The following is a 19,991-nucleotide window of genomic DNA, read 5'->3' on the forward strand; positions in this document are numbered from 1 at the left end:
CTTGGTATTTAATAAAGTTTATACCGAAAGAGGTATATGCAAGCCATGTTTTTCTTTTCTTTTAGCTGGCAGTGTAGTACACTAAACAAACCTCTGAGCTGAAAAAGCGTGGGTAGAGGGTCCCAGGCCTGTCACTAATGACACATATAAACAGAGCTATCTCATTTGACTAGTCTTAAAACAAAAAAGATTTTAGGTTGCCATATTTTTGCATTTGATGACTAAGACATTTTATCTTATGACAAAGTAAGGGTCACAACATAGAATACTATCAAGAATACACAGCTTTTTAAACACTTTACATTGTCACGATAACTTGGGTGAAAATTATAGCACATGTAGCTGACATATTTCTCACCAAAAAAGAAAAGTTTCCTTTTAATAGCCCCAAGAGAAGTTTCCAGTTTGAAATTTGTGAAATCTTGATTTTCTAAATATTTAATCTATAAGGCTATTAACATTTATGGAAAGATATGATCAAGTCTGTCTGAGTTTATGGGAGTTAGAAAAACCCCAGGTTCAACTCTCAGTAATACACTCAACTCAAAGACATATTACTTAAACTTTCCAAGTGTCATCACATCTGTCAAATGGGGATAAATTATGAGATTATTTTTAAGAATGAGATGTAGGGCTTCCCTGGTGGCACAGTGGCTGAGAGTCCGTCTGCTGATGCAGGGGACACGGGTTCGTGCCCCAGTCTGGGAAGATCCCATGTGCCGCATAATTTGTGTTAAGCCCCCAGGTTCTGGTACATAGTTGGTGTTAACTCTATGATGGCTACTTTTGTTTTTATAGATTACACAGAATCACAGACCTGTAGAAATGAAAAAGACTTTATAGCTAGAGTCTGGTCTAATTCCCAACCTATTAAGGATGGTTTTGATAACCTTGACATGTTGGCCTCTTGAGCGCCACAGAATTAGAAGAGAGTAGGAAAGGTACCACGGCTTATTAAGAGTTTAAGTAAATTATCTCATAAAACTACTATTGTTCATGTTATTTCCTTTTAAAAGGAAATGAAAAAGTAAAGAGAGAACATCATCACACATTATGGGAAAATACAACAGACCTTCTTGTTTTGGTTTGGCTATACATTGAAATACTCTAATTGCATTCAATCATTAAACTTAGTTTTTCTAGTAAATGGCTTTTAGGTGTATTCAACACAAATAACAGGAAAGTTCAAAGTATGAAACTGAAATTACAAATACAGCAAAAGAAAATAAACAAATACCTATAATCCCTGGATTCCTATTGCAAGGGCAAGAAATTGGTAACATTATGAAAGGTACTTAGAAAAATGTAAATCAGGAAAATCAGATTTCCAAAAAATGTCTATATGTGTAGAAACAAAAATATAAAAAATAAGATACTAAAATGAAAAATATCAGACCTGAGAGAAAGGCATTTGATTCTACTATACAGCTCTCTCCATCCTCACAAATTCTACTCCTTCTATAGTCCATTTTGGGGAGCCACTGAAGAATTGAGAAGCAGGAAGATATATAATAAAAGTTATTTTAGGGAGATAAGCATCTGGGCTGTACACCTAATGGGTTAACGTAATGAAGAACATAGATAGTCAATAGCTGATAATAGGAAAATTGTGATAAAGGTCTTACATAACTAAAACAACACAAGTGCAGATAGAGAATGATGGAACCTGGGGAATCACTGAAGGAGGAATTACTGGAAACTAGTGGCTACCATTGGATTTAGTGCTTTGATGGGATAACTAGAAAGATTTTGATATATGGGGTAATAAGGTGAATTATGTTATTAATAACATGCTAGGAATGTCAGAGAGTAAGATGGTTTGAGGAGATATAATTCAGTTATAGAGTAAGAATTCAATTGCAATCAGGAATATAAATCTTTGTAAAAATGAAACAGTTGTGCTCATCATTACCTATTTGCTCAGAATATATTAAAATTTAACAGGAATATACCATTAGCACCAGTTACCAGTCTTGTCCAGGTGGATACTACTAATTTCACTTTATCATCACAGATTCAGAAACGTGCTCAAATTCTCCTGAGAACCCAGGGGAACTCAAGCTGGAAACCTATGGGATGTCCCTAACCCTAGGTCCATGTTGAAACTGCCCCCAAAAGCATTCTTTTGTCATAGTATAGATACCCCTTAGAAACCCACAAATTCTGGAAGGAAGTGGTTCTGATTGCCCTTCCTTAATTACTCCCTCAGCTTTAGTTAGTAGGATCGTTATGAAGTTATCATAAATACCCCATCACAAAGAGCAAGACCAATTTTTGTGCTATTTTGGAATCTTTAACCACCTATGTTCTTGGGTTCAGTCTCTCTCCTGTATGGAATGGCCCTATCACCAACATATGTCCATTCTAGACCAGACTCAGATGTTACTTCTTTTAAGCACTAAACGTGTGTATTCTCCTATCTACTTCATATCTCTTCCAGCTCTCATATTTACCTTTTATGCTATATAATCTTGCATTTCCCATACAATTCATGCTTCTCTAATGATTTATCTTTCCTCCCAAATTATACTTCAAATTCTTGTAGGGTAAAGACAATATTTTTTGCTTCTCTGTTCCCCACCGGTTTAGCCCACCATGGGACAACCATAAAGTGTGTCTTAATACATGCTCATTGATGGATCACAGGAGTAACGGAGGCTTTTGGCCTCCATTAGCTCCTTAATGTAAAATGTGTTAAAGAAATGGATAGGTCTAAGACCTCGTCTACTGTTAGCACTTTAAAGAATTTTATCTATTTCTGATGCTTTTAAAAAAATTTCTAGTTGCTTACCTTTTTTCAATGCTTTCTAATTCAGCATGAAATAAATATTTGAGAAAAATATCTTTAGGCAAAAAGTGAAAAAAAACTATTTTGAACCCAAAATAAACATAATTTATGAAACGTGAAACTTGATTAAGCAAAAGAAGATATTAAGCATAGATTTATGAATGACTGAGAATGTGTTGATATTTTAAGGTATTTTCAGTAGGAAAAAAGGTAATAATTTCATATTTGGTTAAAGTTATTTTTAACCAGAATTAGTATTTATATAATAATATTTAATTTTATTAATTTACTTAATATCTTCAGCTTCGCCACCTGAACAGGAATAAACCCAGCCAGCTAGCATAATGACTAACAGATTGATTCTAGTTTCTCCTGGTAAGAGACAAGCAATAGTCTCAATTCTATCTGGCAGTCTCATAGGTAAAGTGACGAATGTTCTGGATTGCCTGGGGCAGCGCTGGTATGTGTCTGTTATGCAGAAGTAACTATTAATAGTGTTTCTTTTCTCTCTCAGAACTGCGCCCATATGAATAGCGTTCACGGTCTCCTAATTATAGGGCAACATTGTGGGGAATTGAAGATGGAGACTTCCCTGATGGTTAGAGCCCAGACAAAAGGTAAGGTGCTTGGTATGAAGGAAAAGCAGCTCATTCTTTAGGGGACATCCTCTGTGTCAGGACACATGGCTTGCCGACCCATGCACAGATTGGATTCCAGCTTCCACTCATCCCCTCTGATGGGATATTGGTGAGTGCCTATAGTTAACTCACCAGTAGTAACTGTGTAACTATATGCAGTGGCCTGCCCATCAGCTAGCACGGATTCCCTAATTCTCACGTATTAAAATTCAAAGGATCTCCAATACCTGATCCACATTCCCAACCTCTGTGAGATCTTCCCTGACTACCACACAGTACTCATTTCTCTAAATTTAACCAGAAAAGGTTTTCTGTGCCACTCATTTACGTTGAACCCAGCCCTTCCTCAGTGATGTCTCTGTAGTGTTTTGGCTCAGGGTGGGTTTGGAGGGCACGAGGGGATGGGGCAATTACACATCTGAGGTTTCCAGAAAGACTTACCTCCATGTGTGTGAAGCCAAGTCTGGTAGCCAAGACAGGATAAATTTGTTCTCAGAAGGAAATGCACAGTAATATGGGGATATTAGTACCTATTGTAATTACAGAATTTCAAAACTAAACTACTTTGATCATTAGAGAGAGGCTAACACTTACTGAGTACTCACTACTTACCACGTTTTTATTAACTACTAAATATTTTGAAACTAATAACTCATTGAAAATTCAAACTACCCTAAGAAGTAAGTACTAACATTAACCCATTTTACAGATCAGGAAACTGAAGTACAAAAAGAGGTTAGAGAACTGAGCCAGAAGTCACGTTATCTATGAAGTATTGTAACTAAGATTTGAACCCAGAGAGTCTGACTCCTGAATTTTCTCTCTTAACCTCCACACTATCCCACCTTTAATCTTGTGGTAAGTCTACAGCCTAAGTCTAAAGTTTGGTCATTTGATGTGTAGCCTATATTTCCTATCACAATTTTAGTGTTTAAGAGGGGTATACAAGTTGGATTTGGCACTCCCTTCTGTATTTAGGTAAACAATACCGAGGAAAAAAAAGAATAACCAGAAGAGGAGGAGGACATAATCCCAAGGGAAAATTCCCAAGGGACACTTGAATGTTCTTTCAAGTTCTGAGCAGAAGAAAGAATAACCATTGGTATCAGGACCTCAGCACAACAAAGGAGCAATCTGGTGGGAACCAGGAAGAAATTTTTCCGATTTTTTTTTTCTTACCGAGACTGAGAATAAATAGTGTAGACAGCATTGCATAATAATACTTCAGAGCACTGGAGTGAGCTTTGGGGTGTGTGACCTTGGCAAGTAACCTAATTTCTCTGTTTAGTCATCTATCCCAAGGAGATACTACAAGCTGCCTTATAAGATTTTGTGAGCGTTAATGAGAAAATGTATGTAAAAAAACCACCACAGTGCCAGTATGGAGTGCCCAGCATAGAATGCCTAACTCACTGTTGCTGATTCTAGATCCTACCAAAGCCAGGAATCGAAATAAGCTCTGTGAACATCTGGGATTTAGGGTGAGTTCTCTTTACCTCTTCACCCCAATCCTTGAGCGACACCATTTTCCTTATTGAGTCAATGTGATGGATTTAATCTTCTATTTGAACTTCACTTCCATAAAGCACAAGCCTCATCTAATTATCCTCAGGTCTGTTTCTTACTGTGATCGCCACCATCCTGCCCCTCTTTTCTGCAAAGCAAACCTTTCCATTTTAAAACGTTTCTATTTGTTTCTCCTCTAACCAGAAAATACACCCTCATCCAACTCCTCTGCCGAACTGAGCAATAAAAATAATAAATGAGAGAACTGAAGACTCCACGTGGACTTCTAAAATGCTCCAGCAAATGTGACCCTGAAAAATTATTATGGCGTGCTACCAATTAGTTGACACTGCGTAGAAAAATGAAGCTAAATGTCCTTCTATTCTGTCCAGTTTTATATCTCACGTATCTAGCTAAAATACTTCATTGCTTCATTGGAAATACATATGGTAATATCTAGACAGACTTATGTCAGGTATCTTCTTTTTTGGGTTCTCAACAGTCATTTTAAATGTTCAGGCCACCAGTATAGATAATATGCTCAAGATGACAAATTTCTTCAATAATACTTAACATGAGGAAAGTTAGTCTCAAATTTCCAGGATGGGGGTTGGAACCTTAGATGCTTTCTAATGCAGTAAAACTCATAAGGCTAAAACCAAAACAGACTTTTAAATGTTTAAGATGAAAGTCTTTCTTTGAGAAATAGTCAACCCATGGGGCTAAATCTGACACAAAATATTCATCATAATTTAAATTTTAATATATGGCCTATTTAAAAGCTTCATACTTCAAAAGGTTTTCACATTTATTATGTCATTCTGTTTTAATTAAAAACTAAAATATTAGATTAGGTTACAACTTTGGATTATTACAGAAATTAGGTTAATATTCCTTAGGAATAAATGTACTTTCCTAATAACCATATGAACATGTTAATATACAATTTAGTCACAACAATTATATCTAACTTAGTTTTACAAAGACATGAAGTTTTGTGGTTTAAAATCTTTTTTTCTGGAGTAATGTTATAATACACAGAATTGAATAAAAGGTATTTTTAAATGAAAATCATTAAAAAATTTTTTATTAAAAAATATTAAGTTAAAGAAAAGTTGCAAAAGATAGTAATGAGAGTTCTACATAACTTACATCTAGCCTAACCTACTGTTAACGTCTTAAATAACCATTTAATAACCAATTACCAAAACGAAGAAATTGATGTTGTTAGTACACTATTAACTAATGTAAAGACTTTATTAGGTCTTACCAGTTTTTAACTAATGTCCTTTTTGTGTTCCAGGATCCAGTCTAGATTCCCACATCGCATTTGTCACGATTAGACTGAGGTCACGAATTTTAATTGAGAATACAAAGAATACCAGAGAAATAAAGTGCCTCTCTCAGCACACCATATCAGGAGGTGCATGAAGTCCATATTTCTTATTACTCGTGATGTTTAACTCAACCACTTAGTTAAGGTGGTCTGCTGAGTCTCTCTGTGGAAAGTTTCTATTTTCCCCTTGCAGGAGACACTTTTAGATTACATAAATTACTAGCCTCTACTCAAACTTCTACCCATTAATTTTAGCATCTATTGGTGAATCTTGCCTTCAACAATTATTACTTTGAAGTTCTAATGTTGAATTTCTACTTCCATCACCCTTCTACATTTGGTACTGGAATTCTTCTGTAAGAAAGAGCGGTGCCCACTCCCACACATATCTATCTATCTGTCTGTCTATCTATCTGTCTATTCAATCACTTAATATCAGTATGTGCTCACAGATAGTTATTTCACTATTTGGGTTATAATCCAATACTATATTTTGTTGCTCAAATAGCTCCTTCTGGCTAGTAGGAGCTCTTTCAGATTGGTTTCTGTGTCCTTCTGTCATGCCTTTATATCAGGGGTCAATAAACTGTGGCCAACAGGTCAAATGTGTCCCTCTATCTACTTTGATAAAGATTTATTGGAACATAACCACACCCATTCATTTACTTATTATCTATTGCTGCTTTTGACCTATAGTGGTGAAGCTGAGTAATTATGACAAAGATCATATGGCCCGCAAAAGCCAGATATTTACTACCTGGCTTTTTACAGTAAAAGTTTGCCAATCCTTGCCCTAGATGGATTTTTATTTTTTTAAATTGAGAACTTTGGATAGTGCCAAAAATGTCTTTGTTTGTCACATTTGAGGTAGTTCATTCATAATACAGAACCGTGAATATATATTTTCCTAACTTAATTAGTTGTAACATTTTTTATGTTAAGGACCTATTTCTCATGGAAAGGAAGGAGTGGCTTGTCAGTGTTCTCTTGGAATGAATTAAGTACATATATAAGAGAATAAACTATTATTAAGATTAAGAATGTGATGGGGCGAAAAAGGTGAAAAATTATCTAGTACAGAGAGAAAAAGAGATAAACTATCCTTCTCCATGAGTTCTAAAGTTTCCTCTATACATGCAAAGGGCTTTATTACCTTGCCCTCATAATAATAAAAAGTAATCCTTTCCAAAGGTGTCAGATTAATAGTCATTTTTCTCTTGACTGCATTGGACACTGTTATTTCACCATCACACTTCATAATCCTCAGATGACTTACCAATAGATCTATCCAAATGAGACCCCTCAAATCACGCACTTTGACTTTAAGGATATTTATTATGCAATGCACCAACTTTAGAATTATAGCAAGCACAGTATCAGTGGTCAAAATCCATTTATTGGAAGGATTATGACATTCTTGTAATCATATTTGAGAGAACAATTTTTCTAAATTGGAAGTACAAAAGTTGGGCTTGTTCTGTTAAAGAAAAAGAATTTTATCTGAACTAGCAGAGGCTACATCCAGGGCAACACCAGTGGTTAGAAGGTTATTATTATTAGAAGGTTAATAAAGGGCAGTTACATTTCATTGGAAGCTTGCTTCATTTGGGTAGGAGGAAGTTCCTCCTCATATGTTCATTAAATAGACTTTATTTTTTCCTCTGAGTTCTAGACCCCCTTAAGATCACTCAGAGCAAAGGTTCTGCATTCTAATTCAGAGGTCAATGGTCCATAAGGATGTTGAGGCACAACCCCTAAAAATCATATGCATCACTGAGTATACACGCAGATATCTGTGTATTTTTCTAAAGATAAGATGCCCTATTTATCAGATTCTTATAGAGGCAGAGATTCAAAGGAAGTTAAGAAAAATTGATCTAGATTAATCTAAAACTGCAGATAGTTACCTAATTTTTGTACTTCATATAGAACTTCAACATTAGTGTATGAAATTTTTACCTTTTTGCTATTCTGCTACCTCTTAAACAAACTGTCATTGTTTACTAGGAAAAAAATGACATTTATTACCAACTAATTCCTGAGCTAACAAGATAAAAGTGGGTAGACAGCAGACAAACGGAAATAGTATGAAAAATATGAGCCTTACTCATAGGTGGTACTCAAATGCTCACATTAAGAGTTGAGAGGAAAAAAAGCAAATGGTAGAATTTTTAAAAAACTGTTTAATCACACATAAAAATACTAGTTATTATCAGTATTTATCATAAAAATATATAAATATTCCTGGGCAATTTAATAAAACCTCTTGATAAAATAGGAATCAGAGTGTTTGAGAAAAAATTAAAAGAAGGGCCCATCATTAAGTTGGGAACATGGCTGATCGCCCATTGAACTCAGGTAATTATAAACTATGTTACCATAAAGATACTTTTGGATAATAATCAAATTATAAAAGCATTGTCACAAAACTATAAATCTCTACAAAATCAACTGAACACCTGCAAGTTTCCTGAAAGCCTAATATCCTTAAAAATGTAATTTCTCTGACTTTTAGCCTTTACCTATTTCTGAAAACCTATTTCTATCTCAACTCCTAAAAACTAAATTTTCATTTATAGTGGCAACTATTTTTTTTTTTGTATCTGACATAAGTGATTCATTGTTTTTAACTAGTAGGTAGATTCATTATCCTGATGATCAGTACTTTTCAAGAAGAGTCCTTGAACCCAATTCCTCAGTCAACGTTTTCGGTTACCTTCACTTAAAATTTATGATAATGCCATTCTCTGTTTAACCCAAGTATTTTTCTGGAGTGAAATCAACACCTCCCCTTATTATGATATGAATTTAAATCTCTAAACAAATTGTAATTTGGAAACAATGACGGGGAACAAGATAAAGGGGGAATCTTCTGGAAACCATGAAGAAGGGCTGCCATTTATATATGTTTATATTATCTATGTTTGCCAGACTGTGCAGTCTAAATGATGCCCATCAAACCATGAGAGAACCTTTCTCTTTCTTTTATCAGAAAATTAAAAATCCTAATATGGTTGTGTTACAATAACTGTAAGCACGCTTTGATATTAAAAAAGAAAAAAATGCAGGTCACTGAGAATATATTAGAACAAGCGAGAAGTCTGAGAATATATCATTTCTTTCCATCTCCTTGGATACAATTTCTCTGAAGCTAAGCATTTTAGGTAGATGTATTTAATATACTGCTCAATAAAAAGTTCACTATGCTTCATCATTAAGAAAAGCCCCCAAAGTCTCAGAAAAACTGAACACCATGAAAGAAGATAATTAAAACGGAAAAAGTCAGAGTTTTAGTCACTAATTCTAATAAAGCTATAGTATTTGAAGTTTCAGATTTCTCACAGTATGAAGTTTTACTTTGGATGATTTGGATTAGTAAACAGTTAACTATATCAAATAGAAAGCCAAACATTTATATATTCACATAAATATTTATCCATGCACCTATGTATGTTTTGGCTAAAAAACATGAGCAAGGGCTTCCCTGGTGGCGCAGTGGTTGAGAGTCCATCTGCCGACGCAGGGGACACGGGTTCGTGCCCCGGTCCGGGAGGATCCCACATGCCGCGGAGCGGCTGGGCCCGCGAGCTGTGGCCGCTGAGCCTGCGCGTCTGGAGCCTATGCTCCGCAACAGGAGAGGCCACAACAGTGAGAGGCCTGCGTACCGCAAAAAGAAAAAAAAAAATGAGCAAAAGACAATGCTTTGACATTGAAGTTAAATGGGATTTATTCAACAATTATTTATTAATTATTTATTATGTGCCAAGTCCTGATCATCATGTCTTCTGTTGGAGCCTACCCCAAACTTATAGTGTATTTAAAGAATGACTCACATCTTCTATATGGTTTATCAGTTTCCATAAGTGAGTTAGATTTTCACTGCCTTACTTTGTAGGAGGGAAACAAAATTCAGTCACACTCTTCCCATATCTCTACACTTAACCAAGACAGGGGCAAGTCTTCTATTAAGATACAGTTTTTCTCCCGAATAATACTTAAGAATTCTTATACTTGAATTGTCTAAAGAACCATTCCTCTTCTAGCTACTGAAATCAACTAAGTTTCAAGTGATGTCACTGAGAAATAAATATAAATTAGTAAATATATAAAGTTTGAAATCATGTCAACCTAAAGTTTGCTGCAGGAACAGTAAAACAGTATGATTCATAATGGTTTCCTTAATCTGCTAATAAAGTTTTTAAAGTGAGGTTAAAAAATAATCAGTGCCTACTAATAAGTAATACTATTCAAAAATTTAGTGATAACAAAAACTATGGTTTTTGTAAGAAACTTATTTTTCTTCCACGTGTTACTAGTTTTTAACACTCATACGATAGTTTCGTGTGTATGTGTGTCTGTGTGGGTCAGTAGAAGCAGTAGGCTGTGACATGGACTAATATAGACAGTTATGCTTGACCATGTAAATCATAATGTTTAGTTATGAAGAATATACCTTGCTATGTTGAAGGATACATCTAATGATCTCTCTTCTGTTTGTTTTTTGTCTCCTAGACAGTATAAAGAAAAGCACACAGAGCCAGTAGATAGGAGTTTCCAAGTGTAGTTTTGGCACTGCCACTAACTAGCATAGTGATCCTGATCAAATCCATTAGCCCCTCCAAGATTCCTTTTTTTTTTTTTTTTTTTAAAAACTGCAGATAGTTACCTAATTTTTGTACTTCATATAGAACTTCAACATTAGTGTATGAAATTTTTACCTTTTTGCTATTCTGCTACCTCTTGAACAAACTGTCATTGTTTACTAGGAAAAAAATGACATTTATTACCAACTAATTCCTGAGCTAACAAGATAAGAAAAGTGGGTAGACAGCAGACAAAGGGAAATAGTATGAAAAATATGAGCCTTACTCATAGGTGGTACTCAAATGCTCACATTAAGAGTTGAGAGGAAAAAAAGCAAATGGTAGAATTTTTAAAAAACTGTTTAATCACACATAAAAATACTAGTTATTATCAGTATTTATCATAAAAATATATAAATATTCCTGGGCAATTTAATAAAACCTCTTGATAAAATAGGAATCAGAGTGTTTGAGAAAAAATTAAAAGAAGGGCCCATCATTAAGTTGGGAACATGGCTGATCGCCCATTGAACTCAGGTAATTATAAACTATGTTACCATAAAGATACTTTTGGATAATAATCAAATTATAAAAGCATTGTCACAAAACTATAAATCTCTACAAAATCAACTGAACACCTGCAAGTTTCCTGAAAGCCTAATATCCTTAAAAATGTAATTTCTCTGACTTTTAGCCTTTACCTATTTCTGAAAACCTATTTCTATCTCAACTCCTAAAAACTAAATTTTCATTTATAGTGGCAACTATTTTTTTTTTTGTATCTGACATAAGTGATTCATTGTTTTTAACTAGTAGGTAGATTCATTATCCTGATGATCAGTACTTTTCAAGAAGAGTCCTTGAACCCAATTCCTCAGTCAACGTTTTCGGTTACCTTCACTTAAAATTTATGATAATGCCATTCTCTGTTTAACCCAAGTATTTTTCTGGAGTGAAATCAACACCTCCCCTTATTATGATATGAATTTAAATCTCTAAACAAATTGTAATTTGGAAACAATGACGGGGAACAAGATAAAGGGGGAATCTTCTGGAAACCATGAAGAAGGGCTGCCATTTATATATGTTTATATTATCTATGTTTGCCAGACTGTGCAGTCTAAATGATGCCCATCAAACCATGAGAGAACCTTTCTCTTTCTTTTATCAGAAAATTAAAAATCCTAATATGGTTGTGTTACAATAACTGTAAGCACGCTTTGATATTAAAAAAGAAAAAAATGCAGGTCACTGAGAATATATTAGAACAAGCGAGAAGTCTGAGAATATATCATTTCTTTCCATCTCCTTGGATACAATTTCTCTGAAGCTAAGCATTTTAGGTAGATGTATTTAATATACTGCTCAATAAAAAGTTCACTATGCTTCATCATTAAGAAAAGCCCCCAAAGTCTCAGAAAAACTGAACACCATGAAAGAAGATAATTAAAACGGAAAAAGTCAGAGTTTTAGTCACTAATTCTAATAAAGCTATAGTATTTGAAGTTTCAGATTTCTCACAGTATGAAGTTTTACTTTGGATAATTTGGATTAGTAAACAGTTAACTATATCAAATAGAAAGCCAAACATTTATATATTCACATAAATATTTATCCATGCACCTATGTATGTTTTGGCTAAAAAACATGAGCAAGGGCTTCCCTGGTGGCGCAGTGGTTGAGAGTCCATCTGCCGACGCAGGGGACACGGGTTCGTGCCCCGGTCCGGGAGGATCCCACATGCCGCGGAGCGGCTGGGCCCGCGAGCCGTGGCCGCTGAGCCTGCGCGTCTGGAGCCTGTGCTCCACAACAGGAGAGGCCACAACAGTGAGAGGCCCGCGTACCGCAAAAAAAAAAAAAAAAAAATGAGCAAAAGACAATGCTTTGACATTGAAGTTAAATGAGGAAATGGGATTTATTCAACAATTATTTATTAATTATTTATTATGTGCCAAGTCCTGATAATCATGTCTTCTGTTGGAGCCTACCCCAAACTTATAGTGTATTTAAAGAATGACTCACATCTTCTATATGGTTTATCAGTTTCCATAAGTGAGTTAGATTTTCACTGCCTTACTTTGTAGGAGGGAAACAAAATTCAGTCACACTCTTCCCATATCTCTACACTTAACCAAGACAGGGGCAAGTCTTCTATTAAGATACAGTTTTTCTCCCGAATAATACTTAAGAATTCTTATACTTGAATTGTCTAAAGAACCATTCCTCTTCTAGCTACTGAAATCAACTAAGTTTCAAGTGATGTCACTGAGAAATAAATATAAATTAGTAAATATATAAAGTTTGAAATCATGTCAACCTAAAGTTTGCTGCAGGAACAGTAAAACAGTATGATTCATAATGGTTTCCTTAATCTGCTAATAAAGTTTTTAAAGTGAGGTTAAAAAATAATCAGTGCCTACTAATAAGTAATACTATTCAAAAATTTAGTGATAACAAAAACTATGGTTTTTGTAAGAAACTTATTTTTCTTCCACGTGTTACTAGTTTTTAACACTCATACGATAGTTTCGTGTGTATGTGTGTCTGTGTGGGTCAGTAGAAGCAGTAGGCTGTGACATGGACTAATATAGACAGTTATGCTTGACCATGTAAATCATAATGTTTAGTTATGAAGAATATACCTTGCTATGTTGAAGGATACATCTAATGATCTCTCTTCTGTTTGTTTTTTGTCTCCTAGACAGTATAAAGAAAAGCACACAGAGCCAGTAGATAGGAGTTTCCAAGTGTAGTTTTGGCACTGCCACTAACTAGCATAGTGATCCTGATCAAATCCATTAGCCCCTCCAAGATTCCTTTTTTTTTTTTTTTTTTTGTGGTACACGGGCCTCTCACCATCGTGGCCTCTCCCATTGCGGAGCACAGCCTCCAGACGCGCAGGCTCAGCGGCCATGGCTCACGGGCCCAGCCGCTCCGCGGCATGTGGGATCTTCCCAGACCGGGGCATGAGCCCGTGTCCCCTGCATCGGCAGGCGGACTCTCAACCACTGCGCCACCAGGGAAGCCCCAAGATTCCATTTTATTGTCTGAAAAATGAAGAAGCTGGTAGAGACGATCTTTGAAGTTCCTTCCCTGCTTCAAATTCTATGATTATAAATGAGGTAGATTTTCTCAATTATACCATCCACATAGTAAAAATTCAGTTAAAAAGAAATAAAAATATAAAAATCCTCAAACCAATGGATACTTTAGTACCATATAGGAAACTTTCAATGATGGAGTGGCTTAAATACATAATAATTAATGACTTGAACATAATTAATGACTTGAACTAAAAAATCAATCAATTAATCTAAACTAAGTGTGTAGAATTTAAAGGGAAATCATCAATATGACTTTCCCTGAGCCCTGAAATATTTGAAGCGTTTGAAGATGAAAACAAAGTCAAGATTTACAGATAATACCCATAAGATCTTTGAGCCAAATTGAATGGTCATGCAAAAAGCATGACGTTTTTTGCATGAAAAACTCTCCATGAAGTTTTTCCTTGAGTTATTCCTCTTTCTTTCAAATCTTCCATCCCTAAACTATCTGCTTCGTTACAACACTCCAGATCGCCATTTTCTCTTTTCTTTAAACTCTAATAGCAACTAAACCCTGTACTACTAACTTTGAAGCTAATCCGTTTTATGTGACATTGGTAGGTTTTCAAAATCCTTCTTTGCCTCCCAGATAGACTAAACTCTTAGTAAACAGCAACTATATCTCTGACTTCCCTACTTATTCCTATCACAGGCTTCCATTTCATTGTTACTTAATGCAGTCTAGTGGCCCCACTGCAGCATCAAAACATTGAATAATCAATGGTTACATTGAGAGAGAGAGATAGGGGAACTAAAAAGTAGAAATGACTCTCCTTTTACTCAGTTGTTCACTAGGTCTTCTAATGTATTCTGTATTCAACCTCTTTATTTTCTCACACCCTCACACCTTATCTTAGGCCTTTATCTTTTGATACCTGGGCTTTTTAAAGCTTCCTAATTATTTTCTGTCTCTACCTCTTCCTGCTAATCCCATTAAAACGTAATCTAGCCTTTCAAGACCCAAATCAAATTTCCTATATTTTCTGTAGTCTTGCTAGACTACTCACTCCAAAATGGCTTGTCTTCCTTGGAACCAATTTTCCCTTTTTATTTTTCTTATTCAGAAATTAGCTGAATATGATATGATAACACTTGTATTTTCCCACATAGTATATTTTTAATCTTGAACATTTTTTTACGTATCTCTGTAACAAGATGGTAAGCCTAGGAAGTTCCCTTAATATAGTATATATTTGTTGATTTGATGTATTAACTTGACAGGAATAAAATGAATATTTGACCCTGTACAGAATAAATAACATCTTTTTGGCATTCTGTGGTAGACAAATGAAGTCAATGGTTTATCTTCGAAGGTAACTGTGGCTTATCTGGAGAAATCTTTAGTCTGGGCTAGTAGAATAATGTTAGGTTAATGTTAGGTTTTGTGGATTAACATCATGAGAAGACGAAGTCTATGTTTGTTGAGAAAGAAAATTTTGTAATTTTCTGTAACTGTAATTGGGAGCAAATCAGGGATTCATGATGCATTATATTCTAGAGCTTTAACTGATAAGCACCAAGAAATGGCTTTCTCGACTTTAAATGGTTTGCAAAATATTATTTCTATACTTTGCTCCATGCACAGAAAATAATGAAAACTGGGTCTGCTATTCAGAAAATTCAATATTTATTCTAACATGTGAACTGTTGAGTTATGAGAATATTTCATACACTCCAGAGGAGCATAAAATCTACCTCTACTAATTAGTTTCTCTATGAAAGCCTTCCAGACAATTACAGGCTAATATCACTGGTCAATGGTTTAGGTAATTTTCATTAAAGGTATAGTGTTGCTACCAGATGAATTGCTTCATATAAAAGCACTTACCACAAAGTCCTACAATGGAAGGTTAAGTGCTATACTTAATTACTAATTTCAATCCCTATTACCTATATTTTGCAGTGCAGGCACTTAAAAAGGAACCAAATATAGTCTGTTGGTTTCCGCTTTCCTGATTACAGGATTTAGTGGTAAAAGCACTAGTCCATCTGTTTTTCTAATGAATAACCAAAAAAAAAAAAAAACAAAACTTTTAAAATAAAAATAGTCATGCCACAAACCAATATAAAAGAGATATGCTAGACATTTCTATTGAGCTCATACATAAGATCACTTTGCTGTAAAAACTTTAATCTAGATGACGCATACTTGTAAATTTGTATTCAGTCTTCATGGCATTGTAGCAGATGAAGCTCTGAGAGAAAAAGGTATTTGAAATTTTCATGGCTTATTTCCTACCTCAACATCATGCTGAAATGCTCACAGAGCAGATGATTAATAAAATGCTTGATGACAACCATGGTGACTCCCCTGAGTTCTTTACACATTGATCGTTAACTTTTTATATGTATATATCGAAATTCCTCACAGCTGTTCTAGTTTTCTCAAGGGCAGATTCTGTGTTTTACCCTTGCTTGTATCCTTCAGAATAACTGCAACTTTGTTCACTTTTGATTTATTCATAACATTGAAAATAATTTTTGGTGAAAGGACACTTAGAATCTTTGACTAAATATAAAAGGTGGCATCTAAATTGAGTATTGCTGAAGAGTCATTCCTTAATTATCATGATTTTGCCAGCTTCTGATTTTTAAATATATTTTATATTGTTTCGTATACTGAGCATCCATTTAATTGGTACATAAGACACCGTATGTGTTAAACAACTATTAGTCTAGAAAAAAACATAGAAATATTTGTTGACTTAGTTAATTAACACTGCTCCAATCTCAGCTACTGACATTCAAATTGGACATTAGCATACCACAAAAAGACAGGGATCATGTCTTTTTTGGAGTATGCCTAGAATATAGTATCTGGTATGTGCACAGGTAAAGGGTTGCTAGTCAGATAAAATATATTAAAATAGTGAGGTATAGAAATTTTTAAAAACATAAAATATTGATCCAAGCACATTAGTGCATTAAAAAACGAGGTTCTGATTATCTATGCTTGGGAAATGCATACTATATTTCTCTTCTAGAGATTCATTATGGTATTAATATAACAAAATACAAGCACAGATATTTTTAACTTAGTTAACCCAGAATTTCCCAAACTAACTTGAGAGTGGGACTTCCTCTCTCCTCTCATAAGTCACCATTAACATTCTCTAGAATAGGGCACTTAAAGATACTAGTTTGGAAGTATAAGAGTGAAAAGTTACTCAACTAAGATAATTTTAAAGAATTAACTGGTGAAACAAAGCTAGGCTTCAAGAGGCAACTGTCACACTGTAACAGTAACAGGATTTATCATTTTACATGGTCGGGTTCACCGTTCACGGATGACGACACCCCAGGAGCAGGGTCTAGATCTCATCCTACTTTATATCTTCAGTGGTGCCCAGTGCAATGACTTCCTCTCAGTAAATAGGTATTGATTAATTTGGATTTTAGGAAATTCACCAGTTTACATTTCTGTTGTTTCACTAAGGCTGCATTTATCATAAAAATTACATTTCTACTAGGATTCAGTACATGCAATAAGGGATGAGCAGGGGCTATGCAGCACTCTATACATATTTAAGTTACTTTCTTTCCAGATCTTCCATTCCTTAGTCTTATTAAAGTTGGTAACAGAAGGTGTGCATTCTTGTAATTGTAGTTTAAAACCAGGATAATTCCAAGGACGTCAATTCAGCAAATATTTATTGAGTGTCTACTATTTGCCAGTATTATAAAAGGCACTGGGCTTATTATTAACGTGCTTGCTTCTGAAGTTTGTCATAGAGCAGGGTATTTTTTTTATTACATTTAATTCAGCAAATACTTGTAAAGCACCAGATTTACAGAAGAGGTTTGAAATGTGGCTTGAAGATGTAGATGCTGTGAATTATAAAAGGTCCATAAGGGTATCACAGACATTTCATTCCATAATTGTACATAAGTAGTACTAAAAAAATTGATCTTTATTTAGTAAGTTAGTTACTTCCTCGAAATATTTCTTTCAAGAAACAAATGCTGTAATAGAGAAATTTATATATAAATTTTGGTAATCATTTTTATTGTGCAAAATAAAAATTTCTTTTTATAATCTTTCTTTATACTAATCTTTCTTTATCTTTCTATACACAGATAAATGAGACTGATGTTTTTAGTAACCTCTTTTGTACTAAAATATGGAAAGGATAATAATTTCAGTAAAATACCTTTGGACTTTTGATTTGGATTTTACTTTAAAATAGGATTTTAAAAATTGAGAATATATGCAATCACAAGTAACACTGGTTTAAGTTTCTAATCTACTGCCTTTGTTTCAATAACAGTACTGACAAAACTCATTAATGATGAACAGGGTAATTTTTATTTTATCAATAATAGCTTGGCATACATTTTATAGACTTGAAATGACTAATACTACTAGTGTCACAGAATCTTTGCGAAACCCCATGGTTATATGACAGTGAAAACAAATTTCATTTACTTACATGTTCTTATAACTGCTGTTTTATGGTACTATATATAGTTCCTTTACTATTTCTCTGTTTGTCCCATGGTCCTCCTGCAGCTTTCATGAGTTTCAGCTATGTACCACCATCAAAGGAACTCTCCTCCTATTTTCTTTCAGAGAAAAATGGTATGATACTCCCTCTCTCAGGTTTAAATTTTAACTTTGTTACTTTTGACAAAGCCTTTCCTTTGTTCAAATGCAAGAATCCAGTTAACAAAGAGCTTTGACATGTTGTGCCTTTTATGTGTGCATTTTTCTGGTTTCACTGATGTCCCGAATTTGGCAAACGATAACGTGTGCCTTCGAGTTCTCCTATAAAATGCCATTTGTACACTGTATCAAGAACAGTTTAGGACAGCATTACATTCACATGACTCTAAAATCTGATAAATACTTGACGGTTTCTCCGAAAACCCAAAATTGGGTGAAACGGACGAAAACAATGCTTCGTTTTCCAGTTTGTTTTTCATAAAATCTTCCCCCGATACACATTCACTGGCTTACCTGCAGGGTAGCGCTCAATCACTGGCCAGCTGTCCACCTGTAACGTGGCATTGCCACCACTCCTCGTGAAACGGACTACATGGTATTTCCCATCGTTAATGATTGCATTGGACTCTTCGATGGCGATGTCATCTGTCCCAACATTAAATTTAACTCCGATTTTTCCTTGATGCTGGAAGGGAGGAGGGGAGTAAAAAGAGTTATATGAAGTTGTGCTGATTCATCATCATTTAATAAGAATTACATACAGGGTATTGCTCAAAAACACGCTTCAGAACCACAGCTGCTTTCCTCCGATTTTACTTCCGAAAAGCTCCGGCAAGGTTCTTGACATTTGGATAAAGATGAAGCTTCTCTTTCATGGATAATTGATATTCCAAAAGACACGCTTTCAAGAGAATTGAGCTGCCTTCTTCCCAGAGGCTGCCACAGACAAGGCACACAGCTGCCTGTGTTAAAGCATATACTTTCATGTTCTTTAACATAGCTCCTTTAATCCACGCCTTCCATTTCACAAGAAAAATGAGGCTTGAAATTCTCCCTTTTAATAACTGGTGAAAGCAGAGCAATGAAGTCTATTTCTAAACACAAAGTGGACAAAAGCTCACAATATAGAAGATCACTCTACAGGGTATGGGCACACAGACAGGCATTTAACAAGCACAATCATTATTCACACACACAGAAATCATCAGATGCTAAGAATCTGAAATTCACTGAATTTCTTTATTTTGCAGATGATGAAACTATGACACAGGAAGGCGCAATGAGTTGTTCAAGGTCATATAACTAAATAGAGGGGTGCCAGAGTTAGAATTCAGTTCCCTCATTCTTCATTTATACCTAAGCTAAGATGAAGTTAAGATACGGGTATCTAAAAGTAACTACCTCTCTGAATTATGCAAAGCAACATTCTAAGTGCAAAGCTTGTGGCTGTTAACTTTATAATTTCATAAGACAAGGCAGCAAAGAGAAACATGTGCTTATGTCCTCTGGCTTTGAGAAGCCTTCTCTAACAGCAGGGCTGTCAACTCTACCATAAGTTCAGCTGGTTTTTAAAGCATGTGGATCTGCCCTTA

At 34.9% G+C, this 19,991-nt stretch overlaps 1 protein-coding gene across 21 annotated transcripts in view; it reads right to left on the bottom strand.

Moving 5' to 3' along the window:
- The window catches only part of NRXN1 (neurexin 1), a 1,113,124-nt gene that overhangs the window by 160,818 nt on the left and 932,315 nt on the right, over positions 1–19,991 (bottom strand). For all 21 annotated transcript variants that reach the window (XM_024753589.1, XM_024753587.1, XM_024753585.1 and 18 more), the window contains one exon: positions 18,913–19,084. In XM_024753589.1, the coding sequence (XP_024609357.1) occupies positions 18,913–19,084 (172 nt within the window). The remainder of the gene's footprint in view (positions 1–18,912; positions 19,085–19,991) is intronic.

This window comes from Neophocaena asiaeorientalis, unplaced genomic scaffold (genome assembly GCF_003031525.2).
Source record: "Neophocaena asiaeorientalis asiaeorientalis breed wild unplaced genomic scaffold, Neophocaena_asiaeorientalis_V1.1 scaffold171, whole genome shotgun sequence".
NCBI classification, from domain to species: Eukaryota; Metazoa; Chordata; class Mammalia; order Artiodactyla; family Phocoenidae; genus Neophocaena; species Neophocaena asiaeorientalis.